Below are 14,222 nucleotides of genomic sequence, written 5' to 3'. Positions count from 1 at the left end.
CAAACCTGTTAGTAACTGTGTCAACAGTATTCAGGATGTAGTTCTTAAAATACTTTCAAGATAAAGATTTTAATCAATATGCAGCAAGTCTAATCATATCCAAGGCTCAGTCCTGAACTTAATTTTAAGGAATGGCACTGGTAACATTGCAGAGATAACAAAAAGAGAGGATTTTAAAGGCAATGTATGGATCTTGCAATTCAGTGCGAGTAACCTATTTAACTGTCTGATAAGAGTTCACCATCACCAATCCATGAGTTTCAAAATACAGTCAGACATAACGCAGCTCCAGTTAGTATTACCTACTATTCTAAACTACTTCATTCCCAAATACCTCCCAACCCAGGCTTTTGCCAAAATGACACAATAGCATTGCATGGCTGAAAATTTCAAAGAGAAGGAAGCAGCACCATGGAGGATTTGAAAGCAAGGAAGAGAATGTAAAATCCACTGTATTGCTTAACCTTAAGCCAATATGGATCAATTAGCAGAGGGATTTGGATGAATGGAACTGTACAAATGACAGCAAAAGCCCTCATATTTATGTTTAATAAATCAAGGAAGGCTAGTGAGTATTTCAGAATAAGCCAGTTAACTACTAGGTGGCAAGCCTTATATCAATGAGACATTATTGGAGAAAATTCTAAGGGATAGGATTTATGTTAATTTGGGAAGACAAAGATTGGTTAGACAGTCAGCATAGAGGGGAGATCCTGCCTCACTTATTTGATTGAATTTCTGAAGAGGTAACCAAAGAGCCTGATGAAGACAGAGTGGTAGATGTTGTCTATAAGGACTTTATTACGGAATTTAACATAGTAGGCTGATGCAAAAGGTTAAGGTTCCTGGAATCCGAGGCAAAAAGGCTCATTGAATCCAAAATTAGTTTAGTGATAGAAGGCAGTGGTCTATGAGGTATCATAGGAGTCAATGTTAGGACCTTTGCTATTTGTGACAATATATCAATGACTTGTTGATGTTATGGATAGAGAGAAATTTTATCTAAGGCTATAACAGAAATAAATTCAGTGAAAAGTTGACGGAGAGTGGACAGGTGGAATTTAATCTTGACAAGTGCAAAGAGATGTGCTTTAGGAAGTCAAATGGGGAAGAAAAATACAGTAAATGGTACAGCACAAAAGAATGTTGAAGAACAGAAAACTTCAGGGTCCAAATCCATAGTTCCCTGAAGTTGCAACAAAGGTGAAAAAAAGACATATGACATGAGAGGAAGCACAAGTTACATACATCAGTATTGCAATGGAATAAACAGAATTACAGAGGCATGAAAGAGGAGCTTGCCCAGGTGGATTGTGGGGGTGGGGAATACTGGCAGGGATGACAGCAGAACAGAGGTGGCTGCAGTTTCTGGGAATAGTTCACAAGGTGCAGGATAGATAAGTCCCACAGAAATTGTTCTCAGGTGCAGGATAGATAAGTCCCACAGAAATTGTTCTCAAATGGCAGGGGTAGGCAACCATGGCTGACAAAGGAAGTTAAGAACTGCCAAAGACAAGGCATAGAAGGTAGCAAAAGTGAGTGGAAAGTTGGATGATTGGGAAGTTTTTAAAATTCAACAAAAGGCAACTAAAAAAGCTATAAGGGAAAAGATGAAATATGAGGGCAAACCAGCTGACAATATAAAGAAGGATACCAGAAGTTTATTCTCAGCTATGTAAAGAGTAAAAGGGAGGTGAGAGTCGATATTGGACCACTGGAAAATGATGCTGGTGAACTAGCAATGGGGTGACAAAGAAATGGCAGATGAACTTAATGGGTACTTGACATTTGTCTTCACTGTGGAAGACACGAGCAGTGTGCCAGAGGTCCATTAGTGTCAGGGAGCAGGAGTGAGTGCCACGCTATTACAAAGTAAAAAGTGCTAGGCAAACTCAAAGATTGATAGGTCACCTGGACCAAATGGACTACATCCCAGAGTCCTGATAGAGGTTGCAAAAGAGATAACAGATGCACTGGTTATGATCTTTCAAGAATCACTTGATTCTTGCATGGTCCCGAGGGACTGATAAACTGCAAATGTCACTCCACTCTTTAAGAAAGAAAGAAGACAAAAGAGAGGAAATTATAGGCCTCTGTCGCTGGGACAGTGTTGGAGTCCATTATTAAGGATGAGGTTTCAGGGTACTTGGAGACTAATGATAAACTAAGTCAAAGTCAGCACGGTTTTTGTAAAGGGAAATCTTGCCCTGACAAATCTGTTAGAATTCTTTGAGGAAGTAATAAGCAGGGTGGACAAAGGAGAGGCAGTGGATATCATTTATTTAGATTTTCAGAATGCATTTGATAAAGTGCCTCACATGAGGCTGCTTAATAAGATAAAATCCTATGGTTTTACAGTGAATATACCGGTATAGATAGAGGAATGGCTGGCAGGCAGGAGGCAGTGACAGGGAATAAAGGGGACCTTTTCTGGTTGGCTGCCAATGACTAGTGGTGTTCCTCAGGGGTCAGAATCGGGACCACTACTTTTCACATTGTTTGGCAATGATTTAGATTGTGGAATTGATAGCTTTGTGGCAAAGTTTGCAGATGATAATAGATGGGTGGAGGAGTAGGTAGTGCTGAGGAAGCAATGTGAATGCAGCAGGACTTAGACAAATTGGAAGAATGGGCAAACAAATGGCAGGTGGAATACAGTGTTGGGAAATGTACAATAATGCATTTTGGTAAAAGGAGCAATAATGTGGACTATTATCTAAATTGGGAGAAGGTTCAAACATCAGAGGAGTAGAGGCACTTAGGAGTCCTCATGCAAAACTCCCAGAAGGCTTGTTCATAGGTTGACTCTGTGATAAAGAAGGCAAATGCAATGTTGGCATTTATTTCAAGGGGAATAGAATTAAAAAGCAAGGAGATAATGCTAAAGTCTTATAAGACACTAGTCAGGCTGTACTTGGAGTACTGTCAACAGTTTTGGGCCCCTTATATCAGAAAGGATGTATTGTCATTAGAGAGAGTCCAGAGGAGTTTCACGAGGATGATTCTGGGAATGAAGGGGTTAACATGTGAGCAGCATTTGGCAGCTTTGGGCCTGTACTAACTGGAATTTAGAAGAACGCATGGAGATCTCATTGAAACCTACCAAATGTTGAAAGGACTAGATAGGTCCTAACATAGAATATTGGATATACAAGAGTTGACACATTATGTTGCAATATAGAAAGCATTATTTAGAGTACTGTTCAACACACTGTTTAGGCCTCATTCCAACATGTCGGTCCATGCCTCCTCAACTGCCACGAAAAGGCCACACACACGTTAAGGGAGCAACATCTCATAGTATGTCTGGGTAGCTTCCAACCTGACAGCATCAACATTGATTTCTATAATTTTTGGTTATTTCTAACCCCTCCCCCCCCCACACACACACACCTTCTCTCTTTCTCTATTCCACATTCTGGCTCTCCTTTCACCACTTCTTTTCTCAACTACCCATCACTTCCCTCTGGTACCTGTCCACCTCCACTTTCTTCCATGGTCCACTGTCATCTCCTATCAAATTCCTCCTTCTTCAGCCCTCACCTTTTCCATCTAGCAGCTCCTAGGTTCTTACTTCATCACCTGGTTTCACCTGTCACCTGCCTGTTTGTCATCTTCTCCTTCCTCCAGCTCCTTATTCTGGTCTCCCCCACCCCCCAAACCTTCCTTTCCAGTCCCGCTGAAGGGTCTCAGCTTGAAGCAGCTACAGTTTATTCCCCTCCATAGAAGCTGCTCGAATTGCTGAGTTCTTCCAGCACTTTCTGTGTATTGCTCAAGAGTTCCAGTATCTGCAGCACTGTGTTACTGTTTAGGCCCCACGAGAAGCATTGTGTACAGTTCTGAAGCCACATTTAAGAAAGGATGTGATTGTGCCGAGCATTTAGAGGGGAAATTTAATAGCATTCAGATTAGTTTTATTTTTTCATATACATCAGGGTATAATAAAATCCCTTGCTCACATGACGCTCACAGAGAAAACAGTATACATGGTAATGATAAATACAACAAATACCGCTATGAATGCAAAAAACAACAGAATAATGCAAAGATTGCAGTGCAAATTTATAGCAAAAAGAAATGAAGCAACAATAATGGAATAACTAAGAAAGATAGAATTCATAGTACGAGAATGTGGCAGCACCACTGGGAAGGGAATGTGAAAAAGTTAATTGGTTCAGAAGTCTGATAGAAATAGGGAAAAAGCTATTCCCAAGTCTGGGTGTCCAGACTTTCAAGCTCCCGTATCTTCTTTGATCATATTTGGTATGGCTGAGATGCAGTCATTGACAAACATCTTAACATAGGTATTGTTATTGTCCTAAAGTTAACTTTATGTCAGAGAAGCCACAATGCAATTATCCACATCTAATTACAACATATCTAGTGAGAAACTTGCTCAGGAGGAATAGGCCTGAAGTTAGGAGAGAGAGAGGGGAATGGCTAAGGAAAAAGGCATCCTTGACAATACAATTGGCCTTTCTGAAGCAATGTATCATATAGATGCACTGGCTGGAAGGAAGTAACGAGCCTGTGGTGGACTGGGCAATTACTTCTAACAGTTCAGGGTAGAACAGTTGCCAGACCAAATTGAGGTGCAAACCCTCAGGAAACTTTCTATGGAGTATCTGTAGAAGTTCAAGAGAATTCACATGGCCAAGCCGAATTTTCCCTGCATGCCTAAGAAAGTATATATGCTGATGTGCCTTTCATTGCCACATCAGTGTGATACCAGATGAGGTTACCGATGATATGGATGCCAAGAAACTTGAAACTGTTGACCATCACAATTGTAGCTCTGTTGACGGGGAGCCAGTCATATTCTCCCCAGGTGTTCCTCACACCATAAAACCAACAAGCAACTCTCAGGTCTTCTGAACTTTAAGGGCAAGATTGCTATCATGACATCATAACACAAGGTTTGTGATCTCTTTCTTGTACTCTGTCTCATCACTCTTGATCCAGCCAATAACAATGGTATCATCCAAGTGGGTATCTGGACACACAGTCATAGATATAGAGGGAGCAGAGCAGGGAAATGAGCACCAACGTTGAGGATCAGGATAGATGAAAGGTTATGGCCAATTTTACTGAGATCTGCTGTTCAGGAAGTCTACTGGGGGCCTCAAGACCAAGGTCCAACAGCTTAGGGGTGATCATATTTGGTAGGGCTAAGATGCAGTCAACGACAAACACCTTGACACAGGTATTTTGTGAGAATACAGGAACGATGATGAATAAAAGGGCCAGGAGAACAGCAGCCAGGCTTGCACATGAAGGTTCCTCCCAGTCTCCATCCAGCTAATAGGAACACCTGCCAGTCATTTCTAACTCATCATCTGTAGCCCATTTAAGCCCAGCACTCACCCACATCTTGTTCACTCATATGAACCAGCCATCTTCAACCAGCTGCTGCTCCTAGTCTTCAGTTACCTTGCTACCTTGCCATGTTAAGTATATGTTCTCTCATGTTTAGTGTCCCCTCGTGGCTTGTTAATTTGCAGTTTATTATTAAGGTTATTGCTCACCACTAAATTTTCTCCACTGCTCTATGTTTGGGTCAAGCCTCCTCTACACTTCCTGACAGGATGAGTGAACCAGTAATTGACTCAGCAGAGCATGCCTGCCTAAAGGAAGTCATCCGTTGACAGAAGCATATGATCCAGAAGCAGCAGGAAACCATCACCATTCTCAACCAACTCTCTATCTCAATATAGCAATCCCATGCCAGTCAACTCCTCCTTCGGAGTCTAGAATTCCAGTGCCCAAAGGCTTTAATGGATCCTGAACCCAATGCCACAACTTCCTGTCCCAGTGCGTTTTACACTTTGAGCTCCACCTCTCTATGCTATAGACTGAGCCAAGATTGCCTTCATCATTTCTCTCCTGACTGAATGAGCCCTGACCTGGGCCATCACTAACTGGGACAATAAATCCCCATTTGCAACCAATATGAGGATTTTACCACTAAGATGTGCTGGGTTTTTGAGCATCTGGGAAATGGAAAGGAAGCAGTGGATTGGCTACTTCACCTGTGTCAAGGCTTACGTTCTGGTGGATTACACTGTAGAATTCAAGACCCTCATGGCAGAGTACGGCTGGAATGCAGAAGCACTGTTGGCCCATTACCACGATGGCCTCTCGGAGCACTTGAAGGATGAGCTGTCTACTGACCTCAAACGCCTTATTACTTTGGCCCTCCATATTGAATAGTGTCTTATTGAACAACCCTCCAGGTCATTAGCCAGAAAACCAATTCTGTTCCCAGAGCCATTTCCGGCTGAAAGACTCTCATCATCAATGCAAAGTTTGTGAGAACTCCCTTAACCCCACCCCACGAAGAGCAGGAACGATGGGGAAACAACCTGTGTGCTTACTATAGAGCAGATGATCACCCACGCATCAAATGTCCACTGTTTCCAGGGAAAGGGTAGAGGAGCTAGTAGAGAGAAGAAGCTTTCTATCTGGTAAGCTCCCCTGGCCCCTCATTCCAACACTATGGCCTGACTCACTCTCTCTGTCCTCCACAACCGGAAGGCTCTGCACAGACAGAAGGTCTGGTAGATTCTGGTGCATCAGCCAACTTTCCGACTGGACTCTGTGTGCAACTTGGACTCCCTTCCGAGCCTATCTCTCACCCCTTCTGCATCACAGCTATTGACAGACATCCCTTGGGGTCTGGGATGGTCAGAGTGTGCACAAGTATAGGAAAGCATCGCAAGACCATCTAATTCCTCCAGACCGACTCATCCAACATTCCTCTGATGTTGGGTTACCCCTGGCTCTGTACTCATGACCCACACTTCGCCAAGTCATCCAGTTCACTGCTGAGCTGGGGACCCAGTGGCCAAACCACCTGCTTGCAACCTCAGCTGATTTCACCCCATAATCCATAGAGACAGGGAAAACCCTCGACCTCACCAAACTCTCATCAGAGTACCATGAATTAGCCATTGCCTTCAGTAAAGGGGGAGCCAGCGCCCTGCTGCCACACAGACTACACGATCAACCTCCTCCCAGGCACCATCCCTCCCCAAGGTAGTCTGCTCTTCCTCTCCCCTCCTGAGATCCATAAACGACTATATCACCGATGTATGCTACAGCATGGCTTCATTCGACCATCCCACTCCCCAGCTAGTGCAGGATTCTTTGTCAAAAAGTAAGATGGGGTTGGGGGTTTCTTTATTCCTGCATCGACTACCATGGACACAACAAAATCACCTTGAAGAACCATGCTATTCCCTTGATGGATAGCCCATTCAAAACACTCTCACATCTTCAAAACTGGGTGTACAGAATGCATACAATCTGATCCACATCTGCCAGAAGGATGAGTGAAAGACAGGGCTCATAACACCCACTAGCACTTGGTGATGTCTTTTGAACTTTCCAATAGTCCAGCCATTTTCCAAACCTTCATTAATGAGATCCTCTCAGACAGAGTACACAGGTACGCATTCGTCTACCTCAAAAATATCCTCATCTTCTCCAAGGACCCTCAAGACCACGTCTGTCACATCCATTCTGTCCTTCAGTGTCTCCTCAAAAAAAAACCAACTCTACTACAAGTTAGAGAAATGATAGTTCCACACCCCAGTATTTTCCTTTCTGGATTATGTTCTTTTGCCTCAAGGCATAACCATGGATCCAGAGGAATTGTGTTCTATTGTTGAATGGTCCTAATCATACTCCCTCAAACAACTACAGCACTTCTTGGGCTTCTCCAACCTATACCACCATTTCATCAGAAACTATGGCCTCTCAAAGATCGAAGTTCAAAGTACACCTCTGGAGCCAAGGAAAGTGGAAGGTGGTCCACTGTACACAGTTTGCCAGTTGATGGATCCACTTCATCATGGACAAGGTGTTCAGTGCCTGGTCGGCTCGAAAGGGTACAGCCCAGGTCTTCAGTGCTGACTAGTTACATCTTGGATCCAGAGCTCATTGAGGAGTTCCACTGGAGCCATTCAGAACATCCTTGACCATCGGGGGCTGTCCCTGGGGTTAAGAGGGGATTGTCCTGTCTGTCCCACGTGCAGGCTCCTCCCAGTCTGCATCCAGTTAATATGACTGCCCTGCAGCCCATTTAATCCTAGCTCTCACCCACAGTCCTTGTTCACTGACACGAGCCAGCCAGTCTCAGTCAATTGCTCCTAGCCTTCAGTTACCTTTTGCCTCGTCGTGTTAAGTATCTGTTCTCTCATGTTTTGTGGCCCTCGTGGCTTGGTATTTCGCAGTTTATTATTAAAATTATCACTCACCGCTAAATCGTCTCCACTGCTCAGTGTTTGGATCAAGCAACCCCTACATTTCCTGACAGCAGCAGCATCTTCTACTCATTTACTTGCAGCTGCTTTATACTCAAATAAATATGGTTTTAACAAACGTGGAAACTTGTATTCATAAACTTAAACAACTGACACCAGAGGAATAAGATATTTTTGTTTAAATTTACTGTACAAATCAGTACAGAGAATTCATTTAAACTCAAGATGAGACCTGGTGCACGGGGAGGGCTCTTCCTGCAGCTAAACACCAGGTTTCTCCCATGTGATTAACACATGATGGTGAATCATCACAGCCTCATTTGGCAGTCCTGATTTTTTTTTTAAATGCATGACTTGCATCATCAACATCCAGCTAACATTAGTTGCTGAGTAACAAAGTCACTGTGGTGAAAGTTACATTAAAGATGACCGCTCATGATTCACCATTGAAACTTGCAGCAAATTGACTTTCAAGACAATTAGAAAAACTCGTGCTTCATGGCCCAATTTTGTTTTCACTGACTTTGTGGAAGTTATCAATAAGGTACTTGGCAACACTCAGAGAAAGGCCACAGGGGCAATATATAAAGGCACAACCTGACGTCTTGGTGATGTGATCTTTCAAACTTAAATCCAGTCAGACAGTGCAGTAATCCCAATACCCTGAACAAAATAATCTAAAACAAAATAATAGAATAAAATCAAAGAGAAAAAAAAATCAGAAGGGAACAAACCAAGAGCAAAAAGTAATTCCACTGGTGAACAAATGAAATAAAAATATTAATGACTTAATTCACAATTAGAAGACCAAAGGAGTGATATTTAAATGGTATCAGAATCAGGTTTATTATCACGGGCATGTGACGTGAAATTTGTTAGCTTAGCAGCAGCAGTTCAATACAATACATAATCTAGGAGAGAGAGAGAATAAAAATGAAACAATGAAAATCAAACAATAAAAATCAAACATTCAACAATGGGTGGGCATCACCAATGGCTTTGCAATATGACAGCAACAGATTAGCACTGGAAAATTCTAGCCCACTGTCTCGAATTACAAATTCTAACCACAACACTACAAAATCGAGCGGCACCAACCATGCTATCCTGAGGTTACATTTCATCAGAAAGGCAACTGGACTAACCACTGGAGAACCCAAATATGCTGCCCAAGAGGGGTGACGTTTTGGGTGCAGCTCTCAAGGGAATCTAAAATGCTCCCTTTTGCAACTAAAATCTTCAGCCACCGACATTGCAGTAAGTAACATCATTTCAAGACTTTTAAGAGAACTAGTGATTTCAGGACTGGCAGATTCCAGACACAACACCATCCAGGGAGTGACTGCAGCACCTGGAAGCTCAGGAGATGTCTCCATTGCTTCAGGAAATGCGGCTGCTGGGAAGGACTGCAAGTAAAACTGAAGCAACAGGGCCTTAAGCTGCCCCCTCTCCTCCTCCCAGATGAACAGTCTCTGGAAAATACAACTGAAGACCTCAAAGCAAGACGGCCATCCCAGAGGGATACCAGGGACTGTTGTGTATTCTGCTTCACTGAGACATTGCTCACCTCCTGTAATCCAGACACAGCACACCAAGCCCAGAGCTTCACCATCTAGCTGACGGACCAGGCAGTGGCATCAGGTAAAGGCAGAGGTGGTGGCATTTGCTTCATGATTTATTCATCGTCTTGCACAGACCCTTCTGTCTCAGTCCTGCTACCCCAACCTGAAACACCTGGCAGTCAAGTGCCGTTCATTCTATCTGCTGAAGGAAATTCTCCACCATCATTCTGGTAGCAGTGATGTTCTGTTCTTAGAAAATATCACGCTGGCACTGAAGGAGCTGCGGGTGAACAATTTTCATGAGACACAGCACCCTGACACTTTTCCAGACATTGCAGGAGGCTTCAACCGGGCTGGGTTGAAGAAGTATCTGATAAACTACCACCAACATGTCACATGCAGAAACAAAAGAGCCAAAACACTATCACTGTTACATCACCAAAACACTTACCATACCATCCTGCACTTTGACAAGTCCCATTACTTGACTGTTGTTGCAACGAATGAGGTGAACCCAAATGCAGGACACAGGCACGGAGACTAAGTTAGGATGCAGACGCGGGCATGAGCGTTGAATGGCAAACAGGAGAGAGTATAGGAAAGTCGGAGGCAGGCAGAACTTATCTTGACACGGAGCATAGGAAGGAAAGCGGCAGACAAAACTTTTCTTAGCATGGAGAGACTGAGTTTCACAGGTAGACCCCCAAACTGGAGTAGAATTTAGAAAACTTACTTTGACACGGAGAGACTGAGTTTCACAGGTAAACATCGGTACTGAAGCAAAACTTAGAACACGCGATCCTAAGCGACCGGGAAACATTAATTACCACACTGGCAAAACCAATGATCTGGCCACTAGTGGGTGCAAAGCCAGGGTTCTTTATGCTGCAGGTCTTGATGAAAACCGGGTGTGTCGCCATCAAAGAAAATTAGGAGAAAATGGGGAATTAATGGTCGGAACCACGGCACAATCAAAGGGAATTTGGAGAAAAGGGGGAATTAATGGTTGGTACCTTGACAACTGTACTTCTACTCCTGGCATCTGAACAGTATCTGAGGACCACAGCACCAGTTCTTGCACTGTATTGCTGCTGCAAAGCAACTATTTCTCACATCATAAGACAGTGAAAATAAACCTGATTGATTTTCACATAAATATGAAGACTACAGAAGGTGAGGTGCTAGGTATTTTGTGGTGAATAAATAACTTTCCTCCTCATCAAAATTTTGAATTCCCTATAAAGGACAAATCAAATACTACAATACTCTTATTACCTGGATGGGTTCAAAACTAATATTCATTCAGCTCAGTGCTATTTAATAAAGCTGACCACGTGATAGACACATACAAAATGCTGGAGGAACTCAGCAGGTCAGGCAGCCTCTATGGAAATGAATAAACAGTCTAGACATTTCCATTCCCAGTTTAAACATAGAAACATAGAAAATAGGTGCAGGAGTAGGCCATTCGGCCCTTCGAGCCTGCACCACCATTTATTATGATCATGGCTGATCATCCAACTCAGAACCCTGCACCAGCCTTCCCTCCATACCCCCTGATCCCCGTAGCCACAAGGGCCATATCCAACTCCCTCTTAAATATAGCCAATGAACTGGCCTCAACTGTTTCCTGTGACAGAGAATTCCACAGATTCACCACTCTCTGTGTGAAGAAGTTTTTCCTAATGTCAGTCCTAAAAGGCTTCCCCCTTATCCTCAAACTGTGACCCCTCGTTCTGGACTTCCCCAACATCGGGAACAATCTTCCTGCATCTAGCCTGTCCAATCCCTTTAGGATTTTATACATTTCAATCAGATCCCCCCTCAATCTTCTAAATTCCAACGAGTACAAGCCTAGTTCATCCAGTCTTTCTCCATATGAAAGTCCTGCCATCCCAGGAATCAATCTGGTGAACCTTCTTTGTACTCCCTCTATGGCAAAGATGTCTTTCCTCAGATTAGGGGACCAAAACTGCACACAATACTCCAGGTGTGGTCTCACCAAGGCCTTGTACAACTGCAGTAGTACCTCCCTGCTCCTGTACTCGAATCCTCTCGCTATAAATGCCAGCATACCATTCGCCTTTTTCACCGCCTGCTGTACCTGCATGCCTGCTTTCAATGACTGGTGTATAATGACCAGTCATAATAACATCCAGTTCCTAACGGGGAAGTATGTACTATCCAAAGGAAGCAGTGAAGCTGGATTTCTTTTTTTTAATCTATATAAAATATATATTCCACTGTCCTGGATGTGGACAATAGTTCCACAGAACCATCAAACTGTCTGTTACTGTTTCATGCTTCATTGTAATTCTGTCACCTTTCCCTGCCCTATAACGTTCAGCCAAAATTCTGGGATTATGTACCAATGTGGACTTCAGCAGTTTAAGTCAAAAGTCCCTACCATCTCTTGGATGCGCAATAAATGCTGGTCTATCACGTTCATTAACCAAAAATAACTTAAAACAAATATTCGAGGTTTTGTAGATCAAAGCTTCAGACTATGTTGAATTTGGGGTTGCCGGGATGCATAGGCTGCTGTAGAGAGACTTAATCCAGAGTCCAGAGATAGAAATCAGGGAATTGGCCACAAATAATCCCTCTAGCAATTAAGGTCAACATTCAATTTGCCTTCTGGATAACCTGTTGCATTTATAAACCAAAATGTACCATTAAAACCTAAAAATTATGAACCACCTCCAAAAGCCCAGCACTCACTGAAGGGTCTCGCCCCGAAATGTCTACTGTACTCTTTTCCATAGATGCTGCCTAGCACGTTGAGTTCCTCCAGCATTTTGTGTGTTACTGAAGTTCCCTATAAACTTTAATCTGGACGCTCTGAACTCAACAGGCAGGATTCCGGCAGCCAATGAGGACGCGGAATCCAGGGCGCTTTCAACTATACCTCCCACTCTCGCTCGGATGGCTGCAGTCGACACCGATTTCGAGTTCCAGCGGGCCTGGGCCGCTACGTCGCGCAGTAGAGGTCGCATGCTAACGGGAATAGCGGTGCGAGCTCGGCAGTCGCCGCCCGGTGCCGTGTTGAAAGAGGCGCCAGGGAGCCGGGGGCTGCCTGACGCCGCGCTCCAGCCCACGCTCTTGAAGCCCGAAATGGGGTCGAGCAGTGGCACATCTTGCCGGTGAGGCGCCAGCGGATACAAGTCTTCAGTCGGTGCTGCATGAGGGGTCCACTTGGCGAAGGCGACGTTGTTCTGGTCCTGGAAGCTGGTGAAGGAGTGTCGGTCCTCGGGCCCCTTCACGAAGGGGATCACAGTCTGGCCCGTTTGGGCCGGCCGCGCTAGACTGACAGCGGCCGTCATTGCCGCTCGCAGCGTTTCCCGCGTTTCCCTAATGTGTTATTTCCTCAGACTTCCCGAAATGAACCCTCCTGTTCGCAGTTCTTGATGGCAGCGGGTCCCGGATCCCGGACAGCTTTCTCCACCTCGCTCCCTAAGTCAGACGGTGTTGGTTGTGCGGCCGAGGTGCGGAGCGCGGTGTCCTGTGGCTGCTTGGCAACCGCGGCCATAAAGGAACGTCCACCACCCCGGCCGGCGTCTCCGGGGCAACCGGTCCGCGCCTGGAGCTGGGCTCCTCCATGCCCTGCCCCGGCGCAACTCGTCCCCTAAAGCCTACGAAATATATCAGACCTTTCTTAGACACCCTTCTCTCTACCAATTCTCACATCCCTTAATTCCTCAATGGCCAGAAATCTACCCCTCTCCGGTTTGAATTCATTAGGTGAGTGAGCTTCTAAAGTCCCTTGAAGTAGGAGATTTCAGATAAACCACTCTCAAAGAACAAATCATTCCTCATTTCAGAATAAGGTAGCCTACCTGTTAATTTGAATCTGGCCCTTAGTTCCAGTTCCAATCTCTTCATAATTGATCAAGAGATCTAGAATGAAGAGAGATTGAATAGATTGGGGTCTCTTCATTAGATTTTAGAATCACAGGTGCCATAACTGGCATACAAAAATTCTGTTCACTCACTACACTTGTGATTCTAAAATCTAGTGAATAGAAGCCAGCCTATTCAGTCTCTTCATGATAGATCTATTGAATCAGCAGTCTAGTGAATTATTGTCAGATTGGTGAATTGTTTCTCGCAATCTAGTTTTTTTATTTTTAAAAGTCTTGTAAAATACCAAAGAAAGTCACTTTTGTACTCAAATACTCTTAGTAATAAACACCAACATACTAATCGCATTCCATATTTCCTGCTGCATCTGCATTTACTTCTGGGTCCTTTTGAAGATAAACACTTCCCAATCACTCACTATTTAAAATATACTCAGCATTTGTTTTGTTTGACAAAATGGATAACCATTTTCCACATAGTACTTCATCTGCATGTTTTTATCCACTTATTTAACGTAAATCTGTTTGCCTTCTCA

At 43.9% G+C, this 14,222-nt stretch overlaps 1 protein-coding gene across 1 annotated transcript in view; it reads right to left on the bottom strand.

Moving 5' to 3' along the window:
• LOC134343587 (protein SPMIP7) overlaps positions 1-13,354 on the bottom strand; it is a 44,385-nt gene extending 31,031 nt beyond the window's left edge. Inside the window, exon 1 of the mRNA XM_063042345.1 lies at positions 12,735-13,354. Within this exon, the coding sequence (XP_062898415.1) occupies positions 12,735-13,149 (415 nt within the window). The 5' untranslated portion in view covers positions 13,150-13,354. The remainder of the gene's footprint in view (positions 1-12,734) is intronic.
• Positions 13,355-14,222: the final 868 nt, after the last annotated feature.

This window comes from Mobula hypostoma, chromosome 3 (genome assembly GCF_963921235.1).
Source record: "Mobula hypostoma chromosome 3, sMobHyp1.1, whole genome shotgun sequence".
In the NCBI taxonomy this organism is placed as follows: Eukaryota; Metazoa; Chordata; class Chondrichthyes; order Myliobatiformes; family Myliobatidae; genus Mobula; species Mobula hypostoma.
This window is presented reverse-complemented; position numbering and strand designations above follow the sequence as displayed.